General features: G+C 47.1%; 1 protein-coding gene across 5 annotated transcripts; it reads right to left on the minus strand.

The window, feature by feature from the left end:
• Positions 1 to 2,636: 2,636 nt before the first annotated feature.
• PIGV (phosphatidylinositol glycan anchor biosynthesis class V) lies at positions 2,637 to 14,883 on the minus strand. Of its 5 annotated transcripts, none has more exons than XM_039511196.1 (5): positions 14,728 to 14,804; positions 12,673 to 12,767; positions 9,150 to 9,310; positions 5,536 to 6,708; positions 2,637 to 3,097 (listed from the first exon to the last, which is right to left on the minus strand). In XM_039511196.1, the coding sequence occupies exons 3-5, from the start codon at positions 9,237 to 9,239 to the stop codon at positions 2,786 to 2,788; spliced, it is 1,575 nt and encodes a 524-aa protein (XP_039367130.1). In that variant the 5' UTR covers positions 9,240 to 9,310; positions 12,673 to 12,767; positions 14,728 to 14,804; the 3' UTR covers positions 2,637 to 2,785. The 5 variants fall into 5 exon arrangements, with proteins under 5 accessions (XP_039367130.1, XP_039367131.1, XP_039367129.1 ...); XM_039511197.1 differs by having other exon boundaries at positions 9,150 to 9,327; XM_039511195.1 differs by lacking the exon at positions 12,673 to 12,767 and having other exon boundaries at positions 14,728 to 14,883.
• Positions 14,884 to 14,887: the final 4 nt, after the last annotated feature.

Below are 14,887 nucleotides of genomic sequence, written 5' to 3' on the forward strand. Positions count from 1 at the left end.
TGCTATTTCTGTCAGTTTCTCTTTGATGTTTTTACCATCTATTGTGGAAGTGGGTAGGTAAAGGGCACAGCCCACTGTGACGTTAATGAACTGATGGTTAAATTCTTTGGCCCCAAAGTTTCATCTGGAATCAACAGAATCAGATAGTGTGGAAATAAGCACAGAATTTGGCCTCTTACATTTAAAATTTCACAACTGTGTATGGTCAGGATTCAAGGTCCATTCAATTCTCTAGAAGCTTTGGGAAATGAGTGATGAAGACATGGATCACACATTAGTCAGGGGAGAAACATGTTCAAGAGATCTCCCACGCTCAGGAAACAAGTTCCACTGGCCTGAGTCTGGGTGGTGCAATAAGGAGCTTCTTCCCCCTTCACAGCAATAACCAGGGTCAGCAAAGCCTGAAGTAACAGCAGCTGGAGTCCAGGAAGTGTCAACCTGTGCAAGCAATTACTGAAATGGCATCAGCAACGTAAGACACTGCTGCTGTGCGCAGGCATGAAGCAGCCTCCTGGGTGCTGGCTGGCAGTCAGGGCCTCATGTTCAGGCTCAGGTTCCTGTAGTTTTATGAATGACTGTAGCCCTCTGTCCCCACTAAAGAGTGCTGCTACTCTGTGTGTGTTGCACGACCTCTTGCTATTATGTCTCAGAGACTGAAACGTGTTCAGTTTACGAGTTGTTTTTGATAACCAGAGAGATACTAAAATTGCAACAGGTCTATCTTTACTCATTGTTTTATTTGGAGTTTTAAGTTTAATCTTTATTCTTATTTACCAGTGCAAAGTCTGACTAAAAACGTCAGCAGAATTTTCATGTAGGGAAGGCAAAGCTTTTAAACACTGAAGACACACTTGCCTTCTACAGGCTCGAAAATATGGACTCAATCCCACAAGCAGATCTTTGCAGACAGATCTCTGCAGAATTCAATTGATTTCACTGGCAGCATGCAGGATGCCGTGGCTGTTTTGGAAAATCTCACTACAGCCTCTTCCAGTTAGCTGGAGAGTTTCAGGGTATGTTTGTTTTTAAAGTCTCATTATCAGCCATGTTTGCCTCAATAGTCTACTGCTGTGGGGGATGTTAGGTATGTTCCAGAATGCAGGAATGCCTGCTTCTCATTTCCTTTAAGTCTGCCCCTTCTGGAATTGAAGGGGTGACAACTGCCAGCACCTCAGAGGAATCTTCCAGATTAATTTGCTGTTATGACCTGCTGCAAGCAGGATTTAAACCAAGGTGTCCAGCTACAAACAGCTACTATCAAGGGAGGGTGTGTGTGTGTGTCTATGTAAAAATGTACAACACCCTAAATCATTAAATAGTATACTTAAATACTGTAGAACCAGAAGCCTCAGTGGACACCCAGAGTATGTCTACATGGCAAGTACAAACCAGCAGCAGAGCCTGGGTCTACAGAATTGGGCTCAGAGGGCTCATGCTGCAGTGTTAAAGTAGCTGTATAGACATTCAGGCTCAGGTGGGAGCTTGGGCTCTTTGAAGTTATTCTGAGCACTGCAGCATGAGCCCTGAGTCTGCAGACCCAAGCTCTGACTGAGGGTATGTCTCCACTACAAAATTAGGTCAACTTTATAGACTCACTGCCACACCTTTCTGCTTGCTGTGTAGATGTATCCCCAAAACCTTCATCTAACCAGAAGCTTGGATAGCTGGAGACTACCACATTTGCAATTAGCTTATTCTGTTTTAAGCTAAAAACAGTATATGCTTTACCCTTCTTTAGTGCCTTCTATAAAAGATCTTCACACAGTCATTAAACAAACTTCACAATCCTTTGGTGAGAGTGGGAAGTCCCACGGTCTCCATTTTAAGAGAGAGTAGAATCAGGGCATAAAGAGCAAGTGACTTTCTCCACAGTAAGTCAACAGCAGAACTGGAAACAGGAATCCGACCGGAGTCCCTCTGCCCTGCTGTAACCAGAGGGCAACTCTCCCCTACTATTTAATGAAGTAAACAGGAATGTTTATTTCCTTCCCTCGATGTCCAACCTCCCCACAGTACTCTCCAAGCTGTAGGCCCTATCACACTGATTCTCCTACCCACCCCAGGCAGTTCTCAAATTTCCCAAAGCTAGAGATGCCTTTTTATTTAAGGGGGAAAAGCGACTCTTGTAAAGTCCACAAACTTTACTGACAACATTCAAACACTCTGATACACCCTTGTGAATTTCCACATGCCCTAGCTTGAGAACCTCTAACAACTTTCCCATGGGACCTCTACAGCCAGCTCCTTAGTGACTCCACCTGTTCTCTGTGATGCAGAAAGGGCTCTTTCCTACAGAAAGAGGAGCACACTAGGAAAGCTTCTCACTGCGAGCTAGAGGATGCTTCCTTGAGTTTCTCCACCACCTCAGAACCCCAATTTGTATTCTGCAGATAGACATGTCAACTATAACCTAACCTATAACCTTAAACAGGCCTATAACTCATTTCACTGGACAATTATTAATTATGGTAAAGTGCTTCACAGAAGACATAAGAATAAAAAGACAACCGCTACCCCAAAGACTTTACAGATTAGATTTTAGCCATCATATGACCAGTAATGGTGAAAAATTGTAGGGGGGAGAATGGAATGAGGAAGGATGAAGTTTACAGCAATAAGAACACAGAGTCATGTGCACATATTGGGGGCTTTGTATGTCCTTGGAAATAAAAACAAAGATAGTAGCATCAATTCACTTATGTCAAGTTTAAAAAAGAGTTTCTATTCTGAGCAGTGATTCTGTTCCCATTAGCAGGTCCATCACAAACACGTTCTCAAACTCTAACTATGTCCAAGGCAGAAAGTTGCAGTGTAGGATCAGCCCCAGCAGCCAGTAAGACAGGAAGTATCCCAGAATGCATTTGGTGAGAGGGGAACTTATTCTCCAGTTCAGCAGTAATTTCATGATGGGGTTTTCAGAAATCCCTTTTCTGAACACTCCAGGAAAAGAGCTGCCTACACTGGGCTTCTCAGAGAGGGATGCTGCAGTCTGGAGAGCAGCTCCTTCTTTCCACAGCAAAGGTTCATAGTCCTGGAGCAGATGAGCAGAGAACCAGTACAATACTGGTGTAGATGAGCCTAGGAACCTGGTTACAACCTGAAAACAACAAGGGGGGGGGGGAAGCACGTTAATTATGTGCCAGTGACTAAGTGACCCTGATTCTGAGGAATGAAAGGTGCAATCTATCTGCCTCAAACAGACTACTGACAAACTGGAGTGAAATACAGCCCCACTTTATGGAGCTAGAATTTATTATTATAAAATAATATGAAATAAAATGCCTCTCAGCTCAGGGTTATGGTTATAATGATGTTGTGAAAGCAGCCAAGTAACCTCCAGGTTACAGAAAAACACAGAAACAGTTTACTTGCCACAGCTCTGCAGAAATCTCTCCTAAAACCCCTACAGGGCCCTATTCCTGAGCAGAGCTATGGCGAAGACTTGAATCTTGCTATCTTCCACAAGGAAAATGAGAGAGCCAAATCCTACATAAGATGATGACTATTTTACATTTATGAAGAGCCTTACACCTCAAAGGATCCCAAAGCACTTTACAAATGCTATGCATGCAGCATCACTAAAATGCAACCATCTCTGCGGATGACAGCAACAGCTAGCTGGTACGCAGCACTCTGCAGAACAGTGTGGAGAGGGGCAACAATGGCCTAAAACAACTCCCTTTGCTCTTCTGGAAAGAAGTTAGTGCAATATAAGATATTACCTCACCCACTCTCTAATATCCTGGGACCAACATGGCTACAACTACACAGCAAACAACTTCTTGAAAATGACAAGAGCTCCCCTCCCCCCCCATATACTAAATTGAATGGCAGCAGTTTGTCTCCGGTGAAGAATAAAGGACTGAGTTAACCCTGTGGTTCCATGACATCCCCTCTAGCATGTATGTCGGGGTGGGCAAACTACAGCCCTGGGGCCGCATCCAGCCCTTCAGACGTTTTAATCCGGCCCTCGAGCTCCCGCCGGGTAGCAGGGTCCAGAGCTTGCCCTGCTCCAGGGCTCTAGCCAGGGAGCAGAGTCGGGCGCTTACCCCGCTCTGCGCATGCCATGGCTTCACGCAGCTCCTGGAAGCAGCAGCATGTTCCTCCTCCAGCTCCTACACGTAGGGGCAACCAGGGGGCTCCGCACACTGACCCTGCCCCAAGCACCACCTCCGCAGCTCCCGTTAGCTGGGCACTGAGGCCAATGGGGCTGCGGACAGGGCAGCACGCAGACCCGCCTGGCTACGCCTCCGCATAGGAGATGGAGAAGGGACATGCTGCTGCTTCCAGGAGCTGCTTGAGGTAAGCACCACCCAGAGCCTGCACCTCTGACCCCTTCCCGTATCCTGACCCACTCCCACCATCCGAACCCCTCGGTCCCAGCCTGGAGCACCCTCCTGCACCCCCAACCCCTCATACCGAGCCCCACTCCAGAGGCCTCACACACACACCCCCGCACCCCAATCCCCTGCCCCAGCCTGGACCCCCCTCCCGCACTCTGAACTCATTTCTGGCCCCATGCCAGAGCCCACACCCCCAACCAGAGCCCTCACCCCATCCTGCACCCCAACCCCCAATTTTGTGTGCATTCATGTCCTGCCAAACAATTTCCATATCCAGATGTGGCCCTCGGGCCAAAAAGTTTGCCCACCCCTGATGTATGTCCTGTAACCCTCCAGAACCCTGAAGGGTCGAGTAATTGGAGGGATAGACTACCAGCACATAGGAGGAATCCAGAGACATTCTCCACTAATCCCTGCCTGCTGAACACATGCAAACATTGACACCCATAGATCTGCTGGGGACCTGGCAGAGCAATGTCAGAGACTGGAGAGGTTATTTAACAGGATTCCAAGTGAGAGGGGACAGACTCCAGAAGGAGGAGTCCTGCTCATACATTGGGAGGCAGGGGAAGGGAAGGGAGAGAGAGAGAGAGAGAGAGAGAACCTCCTCCACTTGAATTTTTATTTAATGCTTCATGACCCGCATCTGGGGGTTCTGGAATCCCCAGCTTTCTACTGCCACTAGCCACGTTTTAAGTAGTCTTGAAACACTTCTAGAGACTGGTACAAGGTTACAGAGCTTTTCACTTCCAGGTCACCAGTACAAGTCCAGCCCAACGCGGCAGTGGCCCAAAGTCTTTACCCCCTGACAGCTGACTAGCAGCACTTTGCTGTCCCAGTGATAAGCATGTTAAAAATACCATCCATTAGATAAGTGGCCAAGGTGAAACAAGCCGGTAGTTCCTACTGGACAAGTGTCTCCATCACACTTGGCACCTAATGGGCCTCCTTTTGGGCAGTCTTAATGAAAGAAAAGGAACTAAATGGCCAGGGAAACTGAACAATCATCTCTGACCTGGAAGTGGCTCCAATAGAGCAGGATGAGATGTGCTAAGAGAGATGCTTGCACTGCCCCTGTCCTTGTGCTGTGGCTAGACAACTTCCATCTCCATGGCTGTCAATCTACCACCTCACCCCCAGCATTAAATTCCTTTAAAGACACCACTGCCATATGCTGCTTCAAATGTCTCACCTGCACATGCATGCAGAGGATTCCGAAGGCCAGAAGAGCCATGGCATGGACCACGTAAACGAAGACACTGGAGCAGCAAAATCCATCCACTGGCTTATCAGAGTCCTCTCCTTTCCTTCCTTCCTTTGTTCTTCTCACTAGGCCAAGCATTAAGCAGTACTGGGGATTTGCAATAAGGTAGAACCAGGTGGCCCAAGAGCCCAGCACAGTAACCGGCACAGCTAGCAGGAAGTTGGGTACCTGTTTAAGCTCAAAGTACCTTAGAAAGCCCACATTCCAGTAAACATCTTGAATGTAAGAATAGACCACAGGGAGCCCCTGGGAGCACCACGCAGGTTTCATCCCATTCATGGCTGCTAGACGATACCCCTTATCCACAGCCAGCTGCAATAGCGGCCTGGGAACAGCATGTTCAGAGCTGGCATCAGGATTGCAGAATCTCAAGTAGGCATAGGACTGAAACAAAGCAAAAGGGAAAAAGACCCCAGCAGACATCAGAACCACTGAAGCTGCAAAGCGGAGGAGTCGTCTCCAGACCTGAGGCAGCTTCATTACAGTCCAAGCACCTGCCTGGAGTTGGAGGGCAAGGTCTTTACTCTGGGAATAGATGAGGAAGCCAGTGTTGATCACCCCGTTGGAGCGCACACCAGCAGCAAGGGAGAAGAGCAGTCCGCTGGTCCAGCTCTGCCCTTTCTCCAGCTGCAGCATGGCACTGAACACCAGGAAAGCAAACAGGCTTTCTGAGTAAGCGGCTGTCATGAACACATTGGCGGGGGTGAGGCAGAAGAGGACAGCAGAGAGGAAGGCCATCCTGCGACACCGCAGCACCACGCACCCCAGCTCATAGAGGACAGCAGCTGCCAGGACCGAGAGGAGAGCATTCAAAAGCACCGCTGACAAGAGCAGGCGGCTCCGTAAACACAGCAGCCCTTGCAGGGGCCACAGTGTGACCTCTGCCACGGCTCGCACACTGAGGGGGTACACTGGGAAGAAGGCAAAGTTGTGCTCATACAGGTAGCCATGCTCAGCTATGAACAGGAAGTGCTCTGCATCCCAGTGTGACAAGCCCCCCAACAGCCATTCCGACAACCAGTCACAGAAGCTGGGTTCTGACAGGCGGGGAGGAGAGAAGGCATCTGCTGCATGATCCGGGATCAAGAAGTTAAACAGGGCCTGGAAGAGAGGGAGAGAACTGAAATTAACCAAGCATCCTATTGCGACTTCCCGCACTGAAGACAGTCAAATGGAGTCCCAAGCAGGAGGAGGACTCCAGGGATTACAAATGTTAACTCCAAGAAGGGAGTATAAGTAGAAGCCAAGAAATGCAGGCTAAGGGTTTGTTTACATTGCAAAGAAACCTGTTAGCAGCTCAAGTTCAATGACAGGCTCCCCATGGGTTTTAGCTGGAGATGGTAATCTGAGCTGACATGTCTTCGCTGCTCTTTTAGCCCAAGTTAGTGAATGTTGGTTAGCTATCCTGATTTAAAATGCACTTTTTTTTAGCAGCGTAGCATACCTTGAGTATCGGGAAAAGGTTTGAGATGGTGAGACCTATTAGACTACAACATATTTGGGTTTTCACCAGAGACTCACTTGTAACATTCAAATCTAGACCAGACAATGCTCTGGAAAATATGCAGGGAAAAATCCAAATCCCGCATTAACCTCTGTGGTGCAGGAGGTGGGAAATGGAGATGAATCAGCAGGTCTTTTCTTTCTGTAATGGCTGTGATTCTGTAGCTAGCTATGAAGCGCAGTTTACTCATTTCTACTCCAGAACAGCTCTAACACTGTATGTACTAGTGAATGTACTATGATAGCAACTTCCATCTAAACCTCTCAAACTGCTTTACAATGACATGCATCCAACGAAGTGGGTATTCACTCATGCTACAATATGTCTGTTAGTCTATAAGGTGCCACAGGACTCTTTGCTGCTTTTACAGATCCAGACTAACATGGCTCCCCCTCTGATATTTTACAATGATTGTTTCACAACCCCCCCCCCCACTAGTGAGATAGACATTTTGACCCCCACTTTATATATGGGGAAACTGAGGCACAGGAGGACGTCATACTTATGTCACACAGCAGGTTAATGCAGTGCCCAGGCCCCTTTTCCAGCCGCTAGATCACACTCCCATTGTCTCTGCTGCTTAGCTTAGCATGCTGCAGTTGGAGCTGACACAAAGGACTCCCCTGACCTTCATATTAGAAAGGTGAATGGGACACCCAACAAACTCCCTTTGTGAGTTTGCGGCATGCACCATGTTTTAACAGATGAGAGAAAAACAGAAAGCTCAATGGTCTAAATTTTAAAGCACTGCAATACCCAGCCAGATGAAAGTCATGCATCTGACTGAGCAGTCCTGAAGCTTAAAACGAGGAATTAGGGGTGTCCCTTGTACAATTATGTCAGTGTTGGCACTGACAGGAGAAGGAGAACAGAGAAAAAAAAAAGGGCTGCATTTAACAAACTGTAATTAAAAAAATAAATGTTGATGCTTTACAGAAAAACCTACATTACTAGGAAACTGGCTGCTTGGGAGACCTTTTCATCTCATATGGAGCCTTTCATCTCTCAGATGGTTGTTCAAATCCAAACCAACCCAATAGAGAGCAAAAGTTACAATCTCTTCCCCAGTTAGACTGGTTTCACTTCACAAAAGCCAAAACTGCTGAGTTCCTTGTTGACAGTCTCAGCAGACATACCAAGGAATGAATGGGCCATGAGTAGGGCCCTACCAAATTCATGGTCATGAAAAATGCATCATGGACCATGAAATCTGGTCTCCCCCCATAAAATCTGGTCTTTTGTGTACTTTTATCCTATACTATACAAATTTCACAGGGGAGACCAACGTTTCTCAAACTGGGGGTCCCAACCCAAAAGAGGGTCATGGTTTTTTTTGCAAGGTTATTGTAGTGGGGGTCACACTATTGCCACCCTTACTTCTGCACTGCCTTCAGAGCTGGGTGGCAGGAGAGCGGCAGCTGCTGGCCAGGTGCCCAGATCTGAAGGCAGTGCCCTGCAAGCAGCAGAAATGCAGAAGTAAGGGTGGCAATACCATACCATGCCACCTTTACTTCTGCCTTCACAGTTAGGTCAGGACCCCATCAGTTACAACCCCATGAAATTTCAGATTTAAATATCTGAAATCATGAAATTTATAATTTTTAAAATCCTATGACTATGAAATTGACCAAAATGGACCATGAATTTGATAGGGCCCTAGCCATGAGCACTGAGATGTCCTCATGTCTAGAGATAGTGCCTCTAGGCTTGAGACTTGGGAATTGTTTGCGTGAGAAGATTGATGTACCTGTTTTGTGGATAAATAGGGGACTTCAGTCTACAGAAGTGTCAATACAGCCCCTTGCAACAGTAGTGAATTCACACAACATTTTTAATTTAAAAATAAATTAACCCTGTCAAACTTCTATTTGACAGCAACATGACTTCCCAGATGCCGCTTGTAGGCCTCTGCATGAGAAGTCCAATTACAATCAGGAAGATCGTGATAGCTCACAATACATCCTGCAGTACTGAAAAGGTAACTCTGAAGTAGTATATTACATTTAGTACAATGTCTTGTGTTCATTAGGAGACTTGCCTGGAGCACAAGTGTCAGGACTCTGCAACACACTGCAAACCGGATGACCTCTCGAACATAGGGGTCTCTTCTATTCATCAGCTTCATCATGACCTTGGAAGTTGCCTCAGTGGGTCACTGCTGCTTTCGGCAGGGAAAATTCTCTCTCTGGCTTTTGAAATCTGAATTAAACACAGAGCTCAGGGACACAAAGAGGTATTGCAGGATTCAGCTGTTTGTAAGTTACAGATCTTTACTTACTGGCCAACAGTACTTCCTTCCTAAACCTCAGGCTATAAACTTGAAGAATGTTCCTTCTGGAAGAGACCATGGTTCAGGGGACACCGTAGAAGGGGAGTGGGTAAACTATGGCCCATGGGCCACATCCAGCTCACCCGCCGATTTAATCTGGCTCTCAAGCTCCTGCTGGGGGAGCAGGGTCTGGGGCTTGCCCTGCTCCCACGCTCCAGCCGGGGAGTAGGATACGCACCGCGGGCACGTGCTATGACTCCTGGAAACAGTGGCATGTCCCCTCTCCGGCTCCTACGTTTAGGGGCAGCCAGGGGACTCTGCACGCCACTGTCACCCCAAGCGCCGCCCCTACAGCTCCCATTGGCCATCTTGTATTTGTTCTGGAGAAGCAGAAAACTTCAGCCTTTAGGGCTATGAAACCAACACCTTCCAACATCATTGAATTCACTGACCATTGCAAGGTGAGGGCTAGCATCCCCTCTCAGTGTCTCACACCTACCACTTAAGCCCTCCACAGAACAAATAAATCATTGTCCTGACATATTTACAGAGCTCTATTCTCTCACTGCTCTTCTAATGCTCTGGACGGGATTCCTGCTCACTAGAGTGAGGGCATCTGCTTGACTCAGGCAAATGACATATGCTAAGGGGACTCATCTCCCCATACCTTAACTAGGGGATTTAAGCCAGTTTAACATACACCTTAGTATTCTGGGCTGACATTTCCAGAGCAGATATGACAGAGGTGGGCAAACTATGGCCTGGGGGCTGCATCTGGCCCTTCAGACGTTTTAATCTGACCCTCAACCTCCCATCGGGGAGCAGGATCCAGGGTTTGCCCCACTCCGGTGCTCCAGCCAGGGAACGGGGTCAGGGGTTGGCCCCGCTTCACACAGCTCCTGGAAACAGCGGCATGTCCCTCCTCCGGCTCCTACGTGTAGGGGCAGCCAGGGAGCTCTGCACGCTGCCCCCACAGCTCCCATTGGCCAGGAACCATGGCCAATGGGAGCTGCAGGGGTGGCGCAATGCGCAGAGCCGCTTGGCCATGCCTCTGTGTAGGAGCTGCTCCAACCCCCTGCCCCAGCCCTGATCCCTCTCCTGTCCTCCAAACTCCCTCGGTCCCAGACTGGAGCCCCCTCCTGTACCCCAAACCCCCTGCCCAGAGCCCCCTCCTGCACCCTGAACTCCTCATTTCTGGCCCCACCCGAGCCCGCACCCCCTCCCACGCCCCAACCCAATTTCATGAGCATTCATGGCCCACCAGACAGTTTCCATACCCAGATGTGGCCCTCGGACCAAAAAGTTTGCCCATCCCTGAGATATGATCAGAACAGACTCATGGCCATGGAAGGCAGCTAAGCAACCTCCAGATCTGCTACACTGTTCTCTAGGGAGCTTTAGGATAACATGAGTCTTTCCTCGGCCCTCATAGCCCTTAATGCCTTCTTGCTTTGAGAAATGGTAGGTGCTAGGTTGCCTGTAGGTTCACACTCTGCTCTCCACTCAGTAATTTTACTGATTCAGCTTTCTATAATACACACAAAGAGTTCAAAGCACTTTACATACTTTCATGAATTAGGTCTCAAAACACCTTGTGAGATAAAGTGGCATTATCTTCATTTCACAGGTGGGCAGAACAGAGAAAGAGAGGTAACGTGACTCGTCCAAGGACACAGAGCAGGCCAGTGGCCAAACCAAGAAAAAGAACCTAAATATGCTGAGTCTGAGTTCTAGGCTTTAACCATTAGCCCATGCTTCCTGTTTTCTCATGCACAAAACTTTTGGTTTTGCTCATATGCCTTTGTCCCTCCCAAACATTTACAGCAGCAGACAAATAAAGTAATAAATACGGGGAATATAATACCGAATCATTAAGTTATAATTTATTATGGAGGAGGATTTCAGCCTAGCTATACATTCTATTAAAGCTGTAAATCCTATTAAAGAACATAAGATATTTTTTGCCCCTAATGTTTATCACAAGTTTGGATATTTAAAAAATCCTAAAATGAATTTGCCAAGAAGGTTCAAATAAATCCATAAGAAAAGGCTGTTTCTGGCAGCACACAGAACACCCTCTATCAGAAGGCAGCAAAGCCTAGAAAAAGCTGCGATCCACAACCACCATATTGACAGAGAACACAGCATTGCATGGGTTTGGATGTCTTTACACAAAAAGCACCACCAAGTGTTGCTCACAGGACCACAAGAACACCAGGGTGGATAGAAAAGGGACACAAGGGGCAAAGGTGGGTAAAAAAAAAAATCTTCATGGAAGAAAAGTCAAATCTTATGCAAAATTAAAGGTGAATTTCGATCAGTGTTCAGTATTTCTAACCAGTTTCTTGTTTTTGGACAGGAATTCCCTTTGCCTCACCCCATTATGCTATCAGTAAGGGTATGAACCTCAAACAGATGTTAGATAAATCATCAGGTAAATTAAAACAAATTATGAAAGGTCTATAAAATATGTAGTGATGACTGTCCACCACCAAGGGGCAGTACACTCTTACAACATTGGCACTTCCTCCGTCCATATACTATGGCAATCAGATTCTGGTTAGGTTATAGGATTCCTAATAGGAAATCCATTTCAGTGTACATATTGGAAACACTTATAAAACAATGATTTAGGCATCTCTCAGTATTTTTGCAATCTTCCTTCAGATTAAAGGGGCTCTTGAATTAAAAATGTATTTACAAGAATGTGCTTCTCACCGACATCATAGATGAGTAAAACAATAGTAGAAATCCAATTTACTTTTCACCATTTATACTGCTTACTGTTTGCATTTATAATAGCTTGGATAATAGAGAGCCTAGTCATTTTCACATTTGTTTCTAGTCAGCTTCAGTTTCTGGTCCTCAGGCACAAGACTGAAATGTTTGGTTGTAGCCACTGCACAATTTAATTATTATAAAAACATTTTCCATTCAAATACTTTTTTAAAAAAGGGAACATTTCTATTGATCATAGTTTTTCGAAAAGCTTATTTGTGCAAAATTTATACACTGGGTCAAAAATTAACATGATGCTGTCCCTGTATAATTAATTTGAAAGAACTGGACCACACCCAGAGTTGATTTAAAGGGTACAAATTCACTGAAGTCAAGAGAGCTGCACCATCTTACAGCAGGTCTGAAAATGGTCCAGTTAATCTTGCACACGATGGTATACTCCAATTATTTTACCCTTTTCTAAAGGCACATTTTCAAGTTTGTCTGGAAATACTACAGTACCTAACCACAATAAGAGACTTTAGACTCAAAAAAATCACTTCACAAGACTCACTTGTATCAAACCAAGCAACTTTTTTTTTTGTTCGTGGACTCAAACTCATTGCTTTGCTGCTTCTTTCAGATGGCTAAAACTGACAAAGCCTGCAGCTGGCATTTAAATTAAAAAGATAAAAATGAAACAAAATTATTCCTCCTCGCTTTGGAGATAAGTAAGTCCTGCAATTTGCAAAGACTCCAGCAGAGGTTAGATCACTGTGGAAGCCCTGAATAGGAACATTTTTCAAGGTTGGAAGACAATTACTTAAATAGCTTGTGTGTTTATTAATGGATTAATATTAAACACCATAGACACAAAAGGGCCTCAACCCCAAAACAGGTCACTTCAATTGTTTCCATTAAATACATTCACTTCTGTTGTTACAAGATTTCCTAGTAGGGCTGTAGACTAGAGAATGCTACAGTATCTCATGATTTACTCCTAGGTCTTAAATGATGTGTTTGGGCAGGGAGAGCTCATCTTTTCACTCAAACTTTTTTTTTTTTTTAAATTAACTGATCCCTTTTAAAAGGATCAATTTGAATGTTGCCAACCCCAAGAATAATAAAAAAATCATGACACGTAACCCCAGCCCTTTCAAACTTAGTTTTGTTTAAATGTCAGATTTTTTTTTTAAAGTTAATCCCAGGGTCTGAGTCTGACTTCTGAACTCTTACTGGAAAGCCCCTAGCACTCATTTGTGTGAGTTTCCAGATGACCTTCAACCTGAGATGAACTCCTATTGCACACATTTCCCCACTACTTTTCAGTTTCATTGTCAGATCTCCCTGCAGCTACAGAGCACTCTGGGCATCCTCTCCTTCTAGGACTGAGAAGGTGGGGGAATCAGGGAACTGGTTTCCATTTAATTCACTTTATATAATTCACAGGTTGTCAAAGAACTGAAAAGGGACAAAAAACAGCAAAGCATTTTTGCGCTTGAATTTTTAGCACATTAACTGAGAAGACTGTAAACGTTGTATAGATGCTCCACAAATACTTGTTGTGAGTTGTATTTAGGCTGCAGCCTAGGGTTAAAAACAAACATTTTTGTGCTGTGTCCACTAGAATTTACAGTCATGTTAGTTAAGATAACTAAAAATCCATGTGTGGCCATACTCTCAGAGGTGGCTACAGAACACAAAGTACTTCATATCCTGGAGGAAAAGGGTAGGACATTCCAAAAAGTGGAGTTGTAGCTGCTTTCAGGCCTCAGAGCTGGCCTTATCCCTTTTCTCCCCTCCCCCACAGACCCCACACTAAGTTTTATGGGAGCTGCTTTCCCATGTGTCCAGGCCCACTCATTTGGAAGGAGAATAATTTTAAAACAGATTGTGAAGTGTCCCACCCTGCAGACACATTCCTATTACCAAGGGATCCGGCAATGTGTCTACTCCCAGAGTTGGGGGGCACGAAGCTCTCTCATTCAAAATGTCCCAGGGTAGGAAAGTCCCTACAGGGCTCTCCCCTCCCCACACAAACCCAGTGCTGGAAATGCAGGGGGAGAACAAGGTCTGGAGACAGGGAGGGATTAAGAGGTCTCTAAGGAAGGGGAAGGGGTTGGTATAGGGGGACACACGGAAAACAGCAAACTGTGGGGCTAGGGGCAATGGAGTTCTGGGCAGGGAGGGGCCACGGGGCGAGTCTCTCTGGGGCAGGGGTTGGGGGCTCTGGGTGGGTAGGGGCCATGGGGCGAGTCTCTCTTGGGCAGGGGTGGAAGCTCTAGGAGGGGAGGGGCCACGGGGTTGGAGACTCTGCGGGAGGGGCCATGGGGCGGGGGTTGGAGGCTCTGGGAGGGGAGGGGCCATGGGGCGGGGGTTGGAGACTCTGGGAGGGGAGGGGAGCGGACCATGGGGCGAGTCTCCCTGGGCGGGGGCTGGAGGCCCCCGGGGGGGGCATGGGGCGGGAGGAGAGTCTGTGAGCCCCCCCCCAGCAGTGAAAGGTCTGAGGGGCCGGGAGGGTCTCGGCGGGAGGGTCCCCGCCCGGGGCTCCTGGCGCGAGGGGGTCGAGTCTAGGGGCTGCCCCCGCCCCCCGCTATCAGGGGCTGCAGAGCCCCGGCCCCTCCCCCACCTGAGCACTCAGCGCGGGGTTCCCGCTCCGGCTCCATCCCGCCGCCGCCACCCAGACACCGCCCCCTCGCTTCCGCCTCGCAGCGAGCACTTCCGGGGGGCACGCGGCTTTCTGCGCCTGCGCGCTAGGATTCCGTGAAGCCCGGCCGGATCACGCACGC

Source organism: Mauremys reevesii, linkage group 23 (genome assembly GCF_016161935.1).
Source record: "Mauremys reevesii isolate NIE-2019 linkage group 23, ASM1616193v1, whole genome shotgun sequence".
Lineage (NCBI taxonomy): Eukaryota > Metazoa > Chordata > Testudines > Geoemydidae > Mauremys > Mauremys reevesii.